At 46.1% G+C, this 19874-nt stretch overlaps 1 protein-coding gene across 1 annotated transcript in view; it reads left to right on the forward strand.

Moving 5' to 3' along the window:
- Positions 1-19874, forward strand: part of adgrb1a (adhesion G protein-coupled receptor B1a) — a gene marked incomplete at its 5' end in the record, with an annotated part of 86854 nt that overhangs the window by 21700 nt on the left and 45280 nt on the right. The window contains 10 exons of the mRNA XM_079503795.1: positions 7933-8091; positions 10087-10191; positions 11279-11443; positions 12188-12367; positions 14191-14355; positions 14824-14988; positions 15895-15996; positions 16661-16767; positions 17499-17693; positions 18825-18893. Of these exons, the coding sequence (XP_079359921.1) occupies positions 7933-8091; positions 10087-10191; positions 11279-11443; positions 12188-12367; positions 14191-14355; positions 14824-14988; positions 15895-15996; positions 16661-16767; positions 17499-17693; positions 18825-18893 (1412 nt within the window). The remainder of the gene's footprint in view (positions 1-7932; positions 8092-10086; positions 10192-11278; positions 11444-12187; positions 12368-14190; positions 14356-14823; positions 14989-15894; positions 15997-16660; positions 16768-17498; positions 17694-18824; positions 18894-19874) is intronic.

The raw sequence follows: 19874 nt of genomic DNA on the forward strand, positions 1-19874 counted from the left end.
GGTGTGACATGCAGCAACTCAGGTTTCAGAGTATAGGAGAGAGAGCTCTCCCTCAGGGGAACAAGATAATAATATGTTCTGCTTAACATTCTGCCTTCAAGACCACTTAAGAAATAGAGGGAAAAAATATATATATGTTTTCGAGTATAAGACTTTAAAGGACAAATTATTTCATGTTTTAGGTTGCTATTAGAGAAAGTATAAAAAATGTTTTACGTTTTGCGATATTTTTTACAACATTTTACGGCGATTTCTTATATTATTATTTAGAATAATTATTTATATTATTTATTTATCGTCCTACTAGACTAGACCCTAGGAAATTACATCTGACCACAAAAGTAATTTCCTGGTGTCTAGTAGAACTAAATAAAAGTGAAATCACAGTATCATTTTGTATAACAAATAAATAAAAATAAACAAAATCGCTAAAACGAAAGAAAGCAGCAAATGAAAAAAATTACACTCTATTATTCTCTAATTACAACCTAAAACATGAACCTTCATGGTTGACTGGTTGGCTGTCCTTTAAAAGTACTATTTTTTTATTTTTTCCAACTTGCTGATAAGACTGTTTGATGAGTTTATTTTTGTTATTTATATAAACAGGACAAAGTGAGCCACTGTAGTCTTTCTCTCTCTTCTTTTGTGGGGAAAGCTTCTCTCTTATATCATTGCTGTCGGGCAGAAACCTCTTCTGCAAACAGTATTTTAACGCTTTGTGTTTTTTCCTAACTGAATGCTATACCGCATCACACAAAAGCATCACAAATAGCAGATCTACAAGCAAAGTGAGGCGATCTGTTATTTTCTTTTCTATTCTCAAATTTGGATCACCCGACAGAGACAATAGGCTACTGCAGGCACAGAGATCATCCTTGACGACGCATTCTCCCCCCTCCCCCCTCCCCCCTTCCATTTCCCTTCCTTATCAGTCCTAGAACGCGTTGCATTGGATTTTATTTTCACCTTATTTTCACCGTGTTTGTGTCTCTCTCTCTCTCTCTCTCTCTCTCTCTCTCTCTCTCTCTCTCTCTCTCTCTCTCTCTCTCTCTCTCTCTCATTCATTCCTCTGTCTGTTATCTGCTGCCTGCAGTTCACTACTTCTGTCCTCTGGGTGTCAGCACTAGCCATGTGATGGAGGCTCCCTCTTTCCCTCTTTCCCTTTCTCTCTCTCTCTCTCTCTCTCTCTCTCTCTCTCTCTCTCTCTCTCTCTCTCTCTCTCTATATATATATATATATATATATATATATCTCATCCATTCGGCTCACATGAAGAACCAATCGTCCCCCTCCCCCCCCACCATCTTATCCCTCATTTTCCTTTCTGTCTGTTTTCTCTTTTGTCTTTTCCTCTCATCTCCTCCTATTCATTCTTCTCCTCCAACACCCCCCTCTCCCCCCCCCCCTCCCCCCAAACGCAACGAAAAATCCAAAGTCGTCATCCTCCCCAGTCTTCAGTACTGAGTATACCCATCAATCTATACTCGCGCGAGCACACACATGCTCACGCACACGCACACACACACACGCACACGCACGCACACACGCACACACACACACACACACACACACACACACACACACACACACACACACACACACACACACACACACACACACACACACACACACAGAGAGTGCAGCACATACAAACACATAAACTGTATAAGATACGGGAAACATGTAAACACATGCAGGAAACATGCACACACATGCCATGCAACGCACAGACACACGCGCTTGCACGCACACACACACACACACACACACACACACACACACACACACACGCAAGAACGCACGCACGCACACACACACACACACACACACACACACACACACACACACACACACACACACACACACACACACACACACACACACACACACACACACACACACACACACACACACAGAGCCACACTACAGCTTTTTAAGATAGGGTTTCAGCGGCAGCATGAGTTATTGATTGTGGTGTTTTTTTTCGGGAGGGGATGGAGGGTTTGCTATTGATGACTTCAGAGGCGAGCAGAAAGCAGATCTGTAACAGGAGACGCTGCTCCTCCAGTCATCCCACCACTCACAGGACCCCAAGGTGACTTTCAGGAAGTTTCACACAGTGGGAAACCAGGCACGCGCACGGACGCACGCACGGACGGACGTACGCACGCACGCACGCACGCACGCACGCACGCACGCACGCACGCATTCATCCAGCCATGCACTCATCCACGCAGGCATCCACACACACACACACACACACACACACACACACACACACACACACACACACACACACACACACACACACACACACACACACACACACACACACACACACACACAGACAGACACACAGACACAGACACACAGACAAATATCTTTCTCTCTCTCTATTTTCCTCTCTGTCCCTCATATACACTGAGAAACACACGCTGTACAGAAACTCACACGCATGCACGGCACGCACACACGCACGCACACACACATGCTGTACAGAAACACACACACAAGCGATAAGCAGACACATTCACAGACAGACAATGCGAGGAGGAGATAATAATTTTAAGGATGATTGAAGGGGGGTGACGCCGACCCTGCAGTGGTCCGTGCCACCCTGGGTGGTGCGCGGGAACAAAAGAGACCCCTTTGAACATAATAATGAAATGTCCTTGGAATGGGGAGAGAGAGAGAGAGAGAGAGAGAGAGAGAGAGCTAGAGCAAAGACGCTGCATTGTTCGCCAGCCATTTCTCGTTTACCACCTCTCTGATTATTGGACAGAAAAAGTTCATATAGGCTTCTGTCATTTTCGGTGGGAGAAGAATGAGGCTTATCTCTAAATGGAGACTCCCGCCCCTCTCTCTCTCTCTCTCTCTCTCTCTCTCTCTCTCTCTCTTGCTACCCGCCTAACCCGCAAAAAGGGCGGTCATTTGACAGGAAGGAGCCTGTGTCCTCTCTCCAAACTGCAGCTAATCTCCCTCTCTCTGTATTCATAAAGCATATTTGTTCACAATAAAATGATTCAGGAGGAGGGTGGCTGAAGGTTATTCTGCCTGCACTGTCCTGTGCTCGGGGCTTTGTCCCGTAAACGTGTGGGGAAAGGTTGCATGCGGACAAATATAGGGTTTGATTTGATGTGCCGTGTGTTTTCACTTTACAGTGAGGTTGATACTGTATGACAGCCAGGGTTCATATGACTGTGGTTCTCATAACCTTTCATGGATCAGGGCCCACTTGAAAGCGTTCGCAGCCCACACATTTTCAGATCACATTTATTTTTACTGATGAATCCATCGATTATGTTACGACTTAACTAACGTTCAGTCAGGAGTCAGGACAACTCATGAATGGATATACATTAATATAAAATGAGCAATATATTTATTATGGTTTGGCGATAAATTGGATCTGCTTTTTATGTACTCTGATAAAGTGCATCAGTCCCAACCATAGGGACTATGAATCCCTCGTACATAAACAGCAGAGTTTGCATGTTCTCCCCGTGTCCCCTAGGCCCCTAGGGTACTAGGTACCCTCACAAAAAACATGCAGTAATCCTGGTCTCTAAACTACCTCCCCCTGGCCAGCCGGGGGCGCCTGATGAATCATGGAGGGGAAAGGAAGTGGTCGAAATAACGTGTTCCTTCCATGCGCTACGTCCGGCCCGGGGAAACGCTCCCCTGTCAGGTGAAAACTGAAAAGAAGCAGCTTGGACTCCTCATGCATAGAAGGAAGCATGAGGTCAGTCCGCTGCTTTCACTGGGTGAAAAACAAATGGGTTGCAAAATCGTGGGATAAAAATTAACAGCAGAGCCAAAACAACAGGTGGTAGCTGGGGTGGTGGCGGGTGAGCAGCAGTGTCTGAGCAAGACAGCGGTGGTGAGAGCAGCAGCATGATATAGTAGCATAAAGCAAGCAGGAATGAGCAGAGCAAACTTCCAGCCGCCAGCAACTGCACCGAGTTTCCTGACTGAAGTCACTTTGCACATGTCTGTGACAGGCGCCACACATTATTAGTATACTTTTAAAGCTGCACTATGTAACTTTCCACTTTTACCCCAGATTTGAACCCAGTTTCCAGCGCAAGTGCACACATTTTGCCCATTGAGCTAATAGAGCCTGCCTGCTTGCTCAGGGGATACATTGAATCTTGACCATCAGGTCAAAATTTGTGTCAAATCCTGTGTCTAGTAGATGAGTCATGAAAGGAGACCAAATACAACCACCCCAATTGTAAAGTTAAAAAAAAAAAAAGTAAGACGCGCAAACGCGGGAAGCGAACGCAGCTCGTAAATTGCATTAACAACAATTAGAATAAATGACGTATTTTTTTAGGGTTTTTTTGTATTATTTTAGGGTATTTTTGTATTATTTTATTTTTTAAGTATTTTTTTTAGTGTGTGTATGTGTGCGTGCGTGTGTGTGTTTTTTAAGTTATTTTTTAAAGTTTTTTTTGTAAGTTCTTTCTTTTTAAGTTTTTTTTTAAAGTTTTTGTTGTGTGTGTATGTGTGCGTGCGTGTGTTTTTTAAGTTTTTTTAAAAAGTTTTTTTTGTAAGTTTTTTCTTTTTACGTTTTTTTTTAAGTTAAGTTAAGTTTTGTGTGTGTGTGTGTGTGTTTTTTGTGTGTGATACAGCTGCGCCCTCTGGTGGCGGGCGGGTGGTGTTACAGCGTGACACACAGAGACACACACAGACATGTTCTGCTAGGTCTCATAGTTTGTGCTCACTGCGTTCGCAATCACTGCGTTCGCAATAATTTATATTGTGACATACAGAAAATTACATTTTACTCATAAAATAATTACATAGCTGCTTTAAGTTCCTATATTATTGTCATTATCAATTAAATGTTAGTATTTGGCCAGTTATTTGGAGGCCCACTTGCAATATACCCCCGGTGCACAGGTTGTTCAGTGGAAGTACCATATTAGCCAAGACATTGCTTTTTTCCTACAATTGAATATTGTGGTCGATTTTGATCGGTTGACAGGAGCGATCATGGTCGCAGAAACGGGCAAATCCAATTTCTTCAGCCGTGAGTAAACAATCTGGACACAGTTGACCAGTTAGCTGACAACAAGGATATTGACTGTGATCACTGGTGCCTGCTAATTTCATTTCCAACGCAAAAGGAAATCATTTGCAGATTTAGACTTCCTCATTGGAATGTGTCTGCTCCCATCCACGGGACATGGAGGAAACTCATCATTCTGACATATGCTGAGATTGCATTGCAGTATCGCGGACCCTCATTACGTGTGTCTGTGTGTGTGTGTGTGTGTGTGTGTGTGTGTGTGTGTGTGTGTGTGTGTGTGTGTGTGTGTGTGTGTGTGTGTGTGTGTGTGTGTGTGTGTCCATATGGTAACATGCACATAGTGTTGCTGTCGGGAAGAAACCTTGTATCTCCATATTCTAACTTATTTTTTAAATTAACGTCGTACTTGATCATATACTACAGCGTCACGCTTGAGCATCAAAAGTAGCAGATCTACAAGCTTGAAACGCGGTGGGTAGCGTCGCGTTTCGATCTTGCTACTTTTGGAATTTCGAAATTTGAATCCTGAAAAGTAACAGTTTTGGACATATGAGGTTTCCACCCGACAGAGATGATGTGTATGTCGCCTCTATCTCTCTCTTCTTTTTGACTGCTGCTTCCAGCCCCCCCCCCCCCCCCTCCCCCCGCCCACCATGAAGGAAATTGATTCGTGGAGTAATTAAAAATGTGTGTGTGGATGTGGATGGCGGCCAAGCTTCATGTTCTATTCATGCAGATTAATACATATTTGTTGTTGCCCGCAGGGCCTGAAAGGCATCTGTCTGTGCCATTAAACTTTCATGAGCACACACACAGGACACACAGCGAGCGAGGAGGGGAGATAAAGCCCTTGCCCCCCCCCTTCATATCACCTCCCATCGTAATGGTAGCACATTAAAGCCCAAATGGCTGGACAGGGATTTTCATGGATGACATCGGCATCCATCACACCTCTGTTTTTAAAAGCCGTGCGCGGCGGGTTTACAAAAAAGAAAAGAAAAGCTCCTCTGATGTGGACTCACATCTCTGTTTTAATAGGGGAGGGATGGCATTGGTAGGGGGAGGGGGGGGGGGGGGGTTGCACACGTATGTTTACATTATTCAGTGCTTGATGTCTTTGTTTTCATTAGTATTCTGGCTTAAAGCACACTGAAAGGGAGATGGAGGATTGCGTCTTTAATGTGTTGCAGTGTTGCTTACAACAATACTCATGGCCATGCAGTGCTTGAATCAAAGTATACACTCCTGTCTATACTTTGACTCTTTGATACTTGACTCCACGTCATTGTTGCTCTCTCGAATGTACTTCAGTACTGGAGTAGGCCCACTTGATTTTCTATAAGCTGGGGGGGGCGGAGGGGCGCTAGTGTAAACGGTTTGGGACGGAATTCCCCTATAAGTACAGTTTTGAGGTATCATTACTTTACTGGAGTATTTCCAATTTGCGGTACTTTTACTTCTACTTCACCTCAGAGGCAACTGTTGTACATTTACTCCACTGCAATTATTTGAAAACTTTATTTACTATACTTTGTAGATTTTGATTATTATTACAAAATTTAGATTAACCACTTTCAGCCTACAGGTCAGCCATTTGAAAATCTACAAGTAAGATCTCCTATTTTCAAAAGATTGTGAAATGGGACATTCTGCACAAGGAGTACATTTACGTTTGTACTTTTACTCAAGTAGCCTACAATTTAAATTCCTTGTAACACAAATTCCTGCCCCCACCTTTGACATGTTCAAAAGCACACTCAAAACCCACCTTTTCAGACTGGCTTTCCCTACTTAACCCCCCCCACCCCCACACACACACACACACAGTCACACACACACACACACACACACACACACACACACACACACACACACACACACACACACACACACACACACACACACACACACACACACACACACACACACACACCCTTCTTGTTTGTCCACTTTGATTTTGTTTTCTAGTTTTTAACCTTTTAAACTTTTAACTAGTTTTCTATAATAAAATTGTTTTTACTTCTGTTCTGTAAAGCGACTTTGGGTACCTTGAAAAGCGCTATATATATCGTATATTATTATTACTGCAATGTATTTCTACATTGCAGTATTGATACGTTCACCACACTAGTAGCCTACTGCCACACTAGTAGCCTACTGCCACACTAGTAGCCTACTGCCACACTAGTAGCCTACACCACACTAGTAGCCTACTGCCACACTAGTAGCCTACACCACACTAGTAGCCTACACCACACTAGTAGCCTACACCACACTAGTAGCCTACTGCCACACTAGTAGCCTACACCACACTAGTAGCCTACACCACACTAGTAGCCTACTGCCACACTAGTAGCCTACACCACACTAGTAGCCTACACCACACTAGTAGCCTACTGCCACACTAGTAGCCTACACCACACTAGTAGCCTACACCACACTAGTAGCCTACTGCCACACTAGTAGCCTACACCACACTAGTAGCCTACACCACACTAGTAGCCTACTGCCACACTAGTAGCCTACACCACACTAGTAGCCTACTGCCACACTAGTAGCCTACACCACACTAGTAGCCTACTGCCACACTAGTAGCCTACACCACACTAGTAGCCTACACCACACTAGTAGCCTACTGCCACACTAGTAGCCTACACCACACTAGTAGCCTACTGCCACACTAGTAGCCTACTGCCACACTAGTAGCCTACACCACACTAGTAGCCTACACCACACTAGTAGCCTACTGCCACACTAGTAGCCTACACCACACTAGTAGCCTACACCACACTAGTAGCCTACACCACACTAGTAGCCTACACCACACTAGTAGCCTACACCACACTAGTAGCCTACTGCCACCACTGAACGTGTGTATCTGTCTCCTGCCACAGGTGGGTGGAGTGGGTGGGGCCAGTGGGCGGAGTGCAGCAGCGAGTGCGGAGGCGGAGTCCAGACGCGCACGCGCACCTGCCGCTCGCCTTCGGAGGATGCGTACATGTGTGATGGCGTGCTGGAGGAGGGACGCCCCTGCAACGCCCAAGCCTGCACGGGTGACCGGGGTGAGCTGCCAGCATGCACAGTTCAATAAGAGGAGAGTTAATTGTTGCAAACCAAGATAGTATTTTAGCAATTAGACTTTATAATAGGGAGAACGTCCCCATGGAGTCTTCCTTCCTTCTCAACTCTAGACATTTGAGACAGGATGGAGGGTTGCTTGTTGCAAGCTGACTGAAAAGAGAATGACAAGGGTCAGAGGCAGTGATATTTAAAGGGCGGAGTCCATTTGCCTGATTGGCTGACTGCAGGTTAGCACCAATGGGTAGACACTTCAAGCTGTTGAATAAAAGTGAAATGTTTGATCCTCCTTATTGAACTTACGATTTTAGAGCTACATTCAAATCCTCAGTGTTCATATATGTAAGTCTATAGAGTGCACAAATGCAACCACATTTTTTACCAAAAGGCGTTTGGTCCATTTGGTTGCATTCGTGCACTCTCTGAGTCGTGTGCTGTGCGTGTTTGTTCGTGTGCTCAATATTTGCCTATTTTTATGTGTTTACTTACAACTATTTAAAGGCGTATGTCTAACTTTGCCCTTTGGTTAACATAACAAAACGATAACAAAATAATATATCATTACAGCTGCCGTCATCAGCCCACCCGGTTTGAATGCTATACCAATGCACTGAAAGGGACAAAATCATGTTTAATCAGATCATTGAATGGTCTCAATAGCCATCTTCTGACCTACCAAGATCTCAGTATAGCTGCATTCTGTGCGTTGATCACCTAACACTAGATCTAACCCTAACCTAAGTCTTAACCGGCCACGTAAGCAGAGGCGTTTCCAGGAATTACATGTTGGGCAGTGCATTCATAGCACTGGAACCGTAGATCAGCCACTAGACGAGTAGTGTGATGGTGTTTACCTGCAGGAGTACATTGCCCTCTCGTTGTATTTTGGTGTTTTCACGATTTGTTTTGTTAGCTGGAACGCCGTCTACCAACACACACAGCAAAAACCCCAAAATGATGTGCTTCTACAGGTAAAAACTGAAGTGAATGCAGTGAAGCTGGAAATGATTGATTCAAAAAGTATGTATTGTTTTGCTGAGTAAACACAGGGCAATGTTATGCTATGCTTTTAAGCTTGTGTGTGTGTGTGCGCGTGTGCGTGTGCGTGCGTGCGTGCGTGCGTGCGTGCGTGCGTGCGTGCGTGCGTGCGTGCATGCGTGTTTAGTCATCATTTCTTACCTCTTTGTGTTTCCTTTTCCTCGGATTGTGTGACTTCTCTCATCCACTCGATGTCTCACTCATCTATAAGTCAATGCGTTGACTTAAAGGAGTGCATGTTGGAAAGGGGACTTTGATCGATGAAACCGTAATGGAGTCATGGCTGTTGTCAAGGCCACGCATCATGCCACACGCCTCGCACCATGTCTGCAGACACTGCGACGTTGGTCCCATAAAATGGCAGAACAACAAAAAAGCCAACGTCTGAGGAGTGCTCTTAAATTGAACTATTGAGCTACATTAACATTGACTGCAGAACCACCAGCTGCAGAGTTTATATCATTGATTTGCAGCTCTGTGTGTTCTGTTGTGTAGAAGCAGCACGAGCCGCTGTTCTGCCTGAAAAATACCCTCAAATTGTCCTCAAAGTAAAATGTTAATTGTATTATTTTTTTCTCTTGTCGATCTTGCCACTACAGCCAACTGAAGGTTTTCATCAGTAGGTTTGTGTTGAAAGCACAGATGAATACATTGCAACACACACCCACCGACACCAACACCGACACGCGCACACACACACACACACACACACACACACACACACACACACACAAACACGCACACACACACGCACACGCACACGCACGCACACAGACCAAAAAACAAAAAAAAAGTCCCAAGTTTGGCTGATGCTGTTCTGGGTGACCCACCACGTCGCGCTTGTTGCCCCGGATCTCTAAACCCACCTCACCCGACACGAGCTGTACGGTTCTAACCCCTCCCCCCCTCCTGGCCTTGCCCCACCCCTTTAGGCAAAGGTCGTCATCTCTCTCGCAGCCAATCGCTTCGCTCGGTGGAAGGCCGCAAGCGCGATGACATAGACAAGACGCGAGGCGGACAGCAGACCTCACAGACAGGTAAGACAACGGGACGCAGAGGGATCCCATCATGCATCAGTCACTTACGGCAGCTTGGGTGCCCACTACACACACACACACGCGCACGTGCGCGCGCACGCACACACACACACACACACACACACACACACACACACACACACACACACACACACACGCACACGCACGCACACGCACACACAGAGAGTATCTCCACTTTTGACCATACACTCATGCATGGTTTATATACTTGGTTGTGCACCGAGAATAGCTGATCAGTAAACTCACAAAGCGTCGTGAACTTGAAGATCTTCTATTTTTGGTGCACCACCGCATGCACTTTATACACAAATCAGGCTTTCCAGTATAGACCTGTGTGACACATCCATCAAAATCTCCCAAAACGGTGCGGTGCCACCACGGCCGCAATGGACTGATTCCAACATGGACCCTGACCGAACATGGTGAAATATTTGTGACGTCCCTGAGATTGTGCCCTGTCTGTTTTACGTACAATGTCAAATGGAGTCCTCCCCTCCTCTTTGTGAACGGCTCATGGGTTCAACAATTAGCGGATCGGTTCCTCACGCCCTGTTCAGTGCCCCTCTTCCCGCAACACACCGCCACCCCCACCCCATCCCCACCCCCACCCCCCAATGGACAGCCATGACCGCCCAAAACCTTACCCCTATTGATCAGCTCAACCTACTAGGTTTCTATACTCGAATGCATGGGCTATCATGGCAGTCGGAGAGAGAGACACGATTGACATATCCTCACGAGTCAGCGGCATTCGCTTCCAACCAGGAAGTCAATGCATGAGGATATGGAATCACCGTGCTCCCCCCCCCCCCCCCCCCCCCTTCCACACACACCCCCAACCCTCACCCCACCCTCTCCCTCTTCTAAAATCCGAGAACGAATGGCAGCACAGAATCTCCCCCCTTTTTCGCCATGCCACAACCCTTTCCGTTGTTTTGGCCCCAAGGAGGCTTTGTCCCGCATGCTAATTAGTTTCGGCCCTCTCCTCTTCCTCCTCCTTCCTCCCTCTCCTCCTCCCCTTCCTTCCTCCCTCCCCTCCCATCCTTCCACCCATCCTCCCCAGTAGACTCAGCCTCGGGCGAGGAGTGGTCGGCGTGGAGCGTGTGCTCGGCCACCTGTGGGGAGGGCTGGCAGAGTCGCACACGTTTCTGTGTCTCCTCGTCCTACAGCACCCAGTGCAGTGGCCCGCTACGAGAGCAGAGGCCCTGCAACAACTCTGCTGTCTGTCCAGGTAAGCCCGTCCGGCCGAGCTCCCCTCCCCTCCCCGCCCCCGTTCTGCCGGTTCCCAGCCTATAGACCTGCTCTTGTCCGGCCCTCTCTTTGGCCCATTGCCTCACCCATGCAAAGACCCCCTGGCTGCTCCCCCTCAGGGTCTTTGCACTTCCACCGTCTGCCTGGCCTCTGAACTGATCTGCAGTCCCACGCCCTGAAGACACGTTTATGCTTAGTTGTGCACCAGCGTCGCGCAATAAAAATAGCAATTCTGTCAAGCTTGAGAACTTGTAGATCTGCTATTTCTTTAGTGCGTGACACAGTGTGTACATTGAGGTATATCAAGCCCCTAAGCCCCCAGCGTACAGAGAGGGCTTTGACTACAGATCAGGAGGAGCCCTGAATATAATGACCAGACTTCACAATGTGCTCAGCTAGGCTCCTTCTGCATTCAGGCCGGCAGGCAGTCATGGCAGGTAGGGAGGTAGTGAGACGACTATAGCACCCCACAGAGAGAAAACACTATCGCAGGACTGGATTGACACCGATGATCCCTGTAAAACCTCGACACAGTAAATGATCGCTGAGAACATGATCCTCTGTCTCAGTAGGTTTGTATGGTGATTATCTGGTCATGTATGCTAGCACTGTGGAGTTTTCGCTCTGCATGTGTGTGTGTTTGTGTGTGTGTGTGTGTGCGTGTGTGTGCGTGTGTGTGATGTGTGAGTTGTGGGCGTCTTTCCCTCTATAAATCATACCCTAGCCGCTCTGATTGCAGTGCACGGTGCTTGGGACGAATGGTCACCCTGGAGCTTGTGCTCGTCGACCTGTGGCCGGGGTTACAGGGACCGCACGCGCTCCTGCAAGCCCCCTCAGTTCGGGGGGGACCCGTGCTTGGGGCCCGAGAAGCAGACCAAGTTCTGTAACATCGCCGTCTGCCCAGGTAAGGAAGGAACACACTCCTTGCTTATAGAAGCAATGCTATCTCCTTGCTGAACAGGACAGGGGAGCAATACACTCTCCATAATCGAAAAAACAGAATATACGAGTGGGGGAAAAAAACATACAGTATATACAGTTGTACTGCACGATACCGTTGAGAAATTGACATTGCATTGTGATCGGTGGGGTGTATAGAAATGCTAAGCAGGCTTGGTTGACCAAGATGGCATCATGGCAAAAGCTTCAGTTACAATGCCTGCTAAACAGTCAGTGCAGTGGTTCTCAAATTGATATAGACTATATATTTGTATTTGGCCGCGGACGGACCCCCATCTGAAATGTTTTTTTGTGGCAGGGAGGGAGCCCCAGAAGAGAAGATGTATTATTTGTGATTGTTATGTTTGTATTTCCATGTTTTAATGTTTTGCGGACTATACGGATTGAAATTAGCCCTATTCTAAATCGGGTAATCTACTGTACACCTAATCATGTGCATGTGATTCATAATCATGTTTTTGTGTTCCTTAATGTACACTCTGTACATTATCCAGTCAAATAAACAACTAAAGTAAAGAATAACACTCACTGTAGTACAAGCTATTGTTACTGAAGCTCCTGCTTTCCGTGCCACAACGATGAACCGTTTTTCACATTCACTTAGATCTTCTATTCGCCCCAGGACGACAAGTTTGGTTGAAGCCTCTATTCCTCCCTGCTGTTATTCTTTTGGTCTATGACATCAATCACATTTTTCACTTCAGGATGAATACAGTCTTAAGAAACGAACATCCAAGGAAGGCACTCTGTTGGCAAAAACGTTGAAAAGCATTTCAATAAAAAGGTGGATTATCCCACAGCCAAACTTTGAAGAAAGCTTTCTGTGCCACTCTGCGTGGCATGGTGGCACAAATAGCTTTCTTCAAAGTTCAAGGTGTTCTTTAATACAACACATTAGTTCTCAAAGTGTACTTTGGGTATTAAAGAAATAGCAGATCTACGTTAGCTCATACTGTGTCATTTCGTGCCATGCTATGAGCTTGTAGATCTGCTATTTTTTAATAAAATTAACATTTGTGCAAATCTTTGAATATAGATACTTTTTTTTAAAAGTGAACATCTTCTTCTGGGGGTCCCTGGAACAAGATTTGAGATGGGGGGTCGGCATCCAAATGGTACATCATTTTGGGGGTCCTTGGTATGGAAAAGTTTGAGCATCACCTATATAGCAACAGAGGTTTTTCAGAAAACTGTTAGGATTTAGAAGACATTTGTAGAATCAGCCTCATCTTAATGGGTTAATATTGACCTTATTTTTTTTTTTAAATCATTTTCACCATGAAATAGCCATCTGAAAGGTATATTCAGTGATTTCACTTAATTCAAATATCACTTCTTTTTTTGTTTTGTTGTGATAATCCTCCCTACTTTAGAGTGTGCTGACCATATAACAAATTAACCCCTGATGGTCAAAACACCGTAGGTTTCGTTTTTGGCTAGGTGGCCCATGCAGCCTTCATCCAATCAGGATAGAGAGGGGCCTTCCGCCAATCATGATCAATCATGATGTGTGTGCTGTTGGCCTGTCGCGTGTCCCCCCACTGATGTGCACATCTTGTTCTGGGAGCGGACCGGGGTTTTTTCCAAATCACCCAAATCACTGAATGCTTCTTTAATTCAACTTTTTTGCCAGACGAGTGCTGCTGACTTTTTCTTTTTATTCTTGAGCGCACAGAGAGACTTTCCGAGCCCTCCAGTCTAGTTTCCCCAGTTAATAAAGACTTTGATGTTGTGTTGTGTTGACTTCCTCTTCGTGGCCTCTCACAGTGGACGGCGTGTGGAACCTGTGGTCCACCTGGAGCTCGTGCTCGACGTCCTGCGCCAACGGCACCATGAAGAGAACACGGGAGTGTAACGGTCCCTCCTATGGAGGGGAGGAGTGTAACGGGCCCTGGGAGGAGTCGGTCGATTGCTACCTCGGAGACTGTCCCGGTACGCTTGACAGGAGTGACCGCAATAGAGGAGAGAGAGAGAGAGAGACAGAGAGAGATAGAGAGGAGTTTAATGTATAAAATAAAATGCCATTACACTGAGTGTCATCTTTACTCTTTTAAAAAAAAGGAAGGAAAATAGACATAACATTTTTACAATGTACACAGTAAAATTGTTAATTGACCTCAGAGTTTATAAATAGAACCACATGGACTTGTTAGGGCCCATAGTCCATAGAACTAAGGGTCCATTTAGTCCTATTAAAACCGCTCGTTCCCACCAAGCACTATAGGCTATATAAAATATATCGTTTTAAAAGTCATGCGTGTGTGTGTGTGTGTGTGTGTGTGTGTGTGTGTGTGTGTGTGTGTGTGTGTGTGTGTGTGTGTGTGTGTGTGTGTGCGTGCGTGCGTGCGTGCGTGCGTGCGTGCGTGCGTGCGTGCGTGCGTGCGTGCGTGTGTGTGTCAGTGGAAGGCAAGTGGCAGCCTTGGACGCCGTGGGTGGGCTGTACTAAAACATGTGGCGGGGGCACGCAGCAGAGACAGAGGGTGTGCTTTGGGCCGTTCTTTGGCGGTCAGGTCTGTCCCGGGGATCGAGAGGAGGTCCGAAGCTGCAACGAGAAGAGATGTCCAGGTCAGTGAATGGGAAGAAACACATTCATGTTTCTATGTAACAGCGATTGCCTCATCCACAGCTGTGGGTGAGGCTTAAGTTCAGGTGGGTAACTCAAAACAGGGTATACTTAATGAACCGATGGGCGTGGCCACATACAAACTTAATTTGAACACTTTCTGTACACGTTTTCCTCCTAGTATAATCATATAGTACCCGATGATCATGTTTTAGGGGGGGGGAAATAATCACAGCACTCCATCTTTAAGTGTGGCTCGCAAACGCTTTGAAGACTTTCTAGTGGGCCCTGATCAAGAAATCTTTGAGAAGCGCTGCTCCACCACATCGCATCGGGGACAGAAAACGATATTAACACGTTGCCGGCATAACCCGCATTCCCCGCTATTTAATCAAATATTCTATGCTGCCTAGATTGTTTTATTACCTTTGCAGCATAACGCCAAAGTATTTGCGCTTTTGATCCATGAAAAACCGCTAGTAAACACTCCCAGCATTTGTTATTGAGCCGACAAAAAAGCCACTTCCTTGATCCGGGTCACAGACAAAGAGCAAAGCGAGCCAAGATTGTCCCTACCCCCTCGTTCACTCGCATTGGGCTCAATTTCCCAGAAGCCCTAGCAGCCCAGAGCATGGGTTGATTTGCGGTTTCGTCATCATAACGTGACGGCCTCGTCACCAGGTCCGCGACAAAGCCGCAGTTTCTTTTTAATTATTAAAATACGGCGAATTAAACACATAAAACCAATAGCGGGTTTAGCGTATGGAACCCTGGATTAAACAATTAGCCGCCGTCAGTGTTAATCAAATCAAACAAATAAATGAATGACAAAAAAAGTGTTTGCAACTGCGAGGTCGTCTTATTATATTCTCAAGTTTAAAGACGACTTGTATGACCTTATGCTGCAGAACCTCATGAGATTTGCGGGGAGGACAACTTCTCCAATGTGGTGTGGAAGATGACTCCTGCCGGTGACACTGCGGCAGTGCGCTGCCCCCCCAACGCTATGGGTGAGTTCTGTCTGCTGCCCCCCCAACGCTATGGGTGAGTTCTGTCTGCTGCCCCCCCAACACTATGGGTGAGCTTACCCTCCCTGCTGCCCCCCCAACGCTATAGGTGCTGCCAGACTTACAAAAGAGCCGCGCACGTTCTCCGCTGTGCGCAGCTTATTTTTCCGGGTTTTTAGACAGCTGGTGGATGGAAATTAAGCTCCACCTCTGCGGACGACTTGCGCGACGGCCAGATTCCTGGAAACGCTCTCCTCCGCGCTAGTCGTCCGCGGAGGTGGAGCTTAATTTCCATCCACCAGCTGTCTAAAAACTCGGAAAAGAAGCTGCGCACAGCTTAAGACTTGCGCGGCTGTCGGACGTTTTGCGCTTAGGTGTGGAAACAGTGTATCGTTGCGGTCGGGCAGACACCTTGTAACCTGCAGGCTACATATCGTTGCAGTCGGGCAGACACCTTGTAACTGTATAACCTGCAGTCTACATATCGTTGCGGTCGGGCAGACACCTTGTAACAGAACCTGCAGGCTACATATCGTTGCGGTCGGGCAGACACCTTGTAACAGAACCTGCAGGCTACATATCGTTGCGGTCGGGCAGACACCTTGTAACTGCTCCATGTTTGTGTGTAGAGCAGCATGTTGCATCATGTGACCTCTCTGCATTCTAGGGCTCATTTTGCGCCGCTGCTCCCTGGATGACGAGGGCATCGCCTACTGGGAGAACCCCACCTATATGAAATGCATCTCCAACGATTACCGTAGCATACAAACTCTGGTGAGCATGTGTGTGTCATTCAAATCAAATCTGTGAAATTATTTTGTATGGAAAGTAGATTTATTGCTGCTTTTATGGAGCCATCCCCTGGCCCAGCAAGCTAAACAAATAATAATAATAAAAAAAGAAAAAGGCCTGCTGTTGTACAGCTGTTGTACAGCAGGCCAGTAAAAGGTGGTACCCAACCTTTTACTGGATCAGTAAATGGTTGGGAACGTGGCCCCAGAGAGGACGTATAGGGCCTTAGTCCTACTCCTCCTCCCAGCCAACACTCCCCACTGACAGGTAGTTACCCCCCCCCTTTTGATTTACATCAAAAGAGCATGTGAGCTCAAACCCACAATTCAACATTTTGGTTTTAAGATGTTGATATTAATTTTGTATTCATCCTTAGGACCCCAAATCACACCTTGGAAAGCATGAGTGTCTATTTCAAACAAAGTGTTTTTTGACTGGGGGGGTCATATTTTGACAGCAGGAATTTGACCCCCCAGTATTAGGATGTATTAGGATGTTGATATTCATTCATCAGCCAACACTCCCCACTCATATTATCATTAAATCTTGTTGTTGCCAATTATCTAGGGGCCAACTTTCAATATCCTTACGGCCCACAGGTTGGGAATCGCTCATCATAGTATTGTAAGAAAAGATTCTATCACCAAAAGCCAACTTTCAGCCAAACTGATTGTAACTAATTGGATAACGGAACATGCTTTCTCCGCCCGCAGACGCGGGAGCACCTGTCGAAGGCGCAGCGCGGCCTTGTGGGAGACGGAGTTTCTGAGGTGATGACCAAACTGAGGGAGACGTCCAGTGACGGGACCAGCTACAGTGGAGACCTCCTGGCTATAGTGGACGTACTGAAGAACATGACGGAGATCTTTAGGAGGGCCTACTACAGCCCCAGCACCACAGACATGAAGGTGAGTGGGATGAATGAGACCCACACAGCTACTGTACTGTACTGTATACAAGCTAGCCTGTTGGAGCAGCTAGCTTTACAGTGGAAAAATAATGCAGGGATTACATAAATTATCCAAATTATTACTGTAGCGTAAAGATGTCAAAACGTATTTTATTGATTAAAATGTTATTTTAGCCACTATGTTAACAGTTTAAGGGCCCCAGACGGAGATCACCTTCAAGTTCACGGTCAGTTGCCCGAGACGGAGATTGATAAATAGGACGGAGATTAATGATATCAAAACCGGTCGCATCGCTCCTCAGCCTAGGAGCGCTTGTTGCCCAATCCTCGGTGTTGCACAACAGTGACAGTCATCGAAAATGTTCCCTGCCTGTTTAGCGGACGAAAACGAAAATCTTAAAACGTTCATAACTCGCGATCTAAATCATCCCGTCTAATTATGAAAAAAGATCCTGTGTTAGACGGCGCTCCGCGGTCCAGTCGCTAGTCGCGATAGATTTATTCTTACCTCCCGTTGTTGTCGATCGACTCTAGAGTGGTGTGGCTATTGTTAGCTGCTACACAGACATTCACAACAACTTCCGGTCCGCCGGTAAAAGTGGTCCGGGCGCTATAAATTATGGGCACATTTAAATAGGCCCGGGCCCTCAAGGTGTTAATATACCTAGTGCATCTGTAGGTTAGAGGTTCCCCTTCCATGGAGACATGTTGGTGTGGAGTATAGCGTACTGCCTGCAGCTAGCTCATGACTTCAATAGTATTCTAACTTGAATCCTGCGTAGGACATAAAACTTACGGACTTACGGTAGCTTTAAAAAGGAAACGATTGAAGAAACACAAGCTTAAAGCCATGAAGCATTTATTTTAATGAGCAGTATGTTGAAATTTAGCAATTGCGTGTTGACTCCAGGATGACTGCTATCAATTCTCATCAAGTGGCTCTGACATCTGTGTGTGTGTGTGTGTGTGTGTGTGTGTGTGTGTGTGTGTGTGTGTGCGTGCGTGCGTGCGTGCGTGCGTGCGTGCGTGCGTGCGTGCGTGCGTGCGTGCGTGCGTGCGTGCGTGCGTGTGCTTGCACGTGCACGTGCGTGTGCGTGTGCGTGTGCGCACGCGCGTGTTTTCCCTACAGAATTTTGTCCAATCCGTCAGTAACCTGCTGATGGAGGAGAACAGGGAGAGATGGGAGGAAGCACAGCTGGTTAGTGTTACAAAATTAAATTGTTCGTACATAATGTATTTTTGTACGTTTGGGTCCCGGTGAGACACGACATTTCTCTTTTGGATCTGGAGCTGGGAACATCTGTGAACCCCTGCTTTAGTGGTAATTATTTACTACACGCTCCTCCAGTTGAAGAGCACGACAAACACTCAACAAGAGAAATTGATACTTGACTGGGCTAAGACACACACAAGACACGCACGCACACACACAACATGATGTTGCTGTCCGGAGGAAACCTCATAACTCCAAAATGTTCATTTTTCAGGAAATGACAAATATAATTTTTTAAGGAAATAAAGAAAACCTTATATTTTTTAAACAATGCAATACTGCCTCATAAAAGTTGGTGTTGTGACTTTAGATATTGTCATTTACTTGCATGAGAAGGAGAGAGGTGGTGGAGTTAGCTGTTTTAGAAGAGGGTCCAATGGAGTTAAGAGGTTTTGTCCAATGCGTTTTTTACTACTTTCCATTGGTTCAATATTTTCGAAACAACACACAGACGTAAAGGGTGTTCAATAGCACTGATTTATGGAAAAAAAATCTAAAACCTCAAAAATGGAGTTATGAGGTTTCCTCCGGACAGATTGCCTGTGGAGCGCTGTAAACATGTAACAGATGGTAAACAGTTATTTCCTTTAAAGGAGCGATACTAGGAGGAAGTGCAAAAAGCAAGCGATAATGTCTGCCATTTGACGACGTGGTTGGAATGGAAGACAAAGCCCCACAGCAGTGTGACATATCGGAAATGGATCAACCATGAAGCGTGGGACAGTTGTCTAATATTTGCCAGAAAAGACGAAAGAACTTGTGCGTGTGACATGTGCATGCTCACTGATGTATGTGTGTTTGGTCTGGCCAAAGTGAATAATTAATCATTTTCTACCTCTCCTTCTCTGTCTCTCTATCTCGCTCTCTCCTGTTCGCCGTCTTTGTCTTTGTCTATTTCTGGCTCTG

The sequence above is a fragment of the Electrona antarctica genome (assembly GCF_951216825.1).
Source record: "Electrona antarctica genome assembly, chromosome: 6".
NCBI lineage: Eukaryota > Metazoa > Chordata > Actinopteri > Myctophiformes > Myctophidae > Electrona > Electrona antarctica.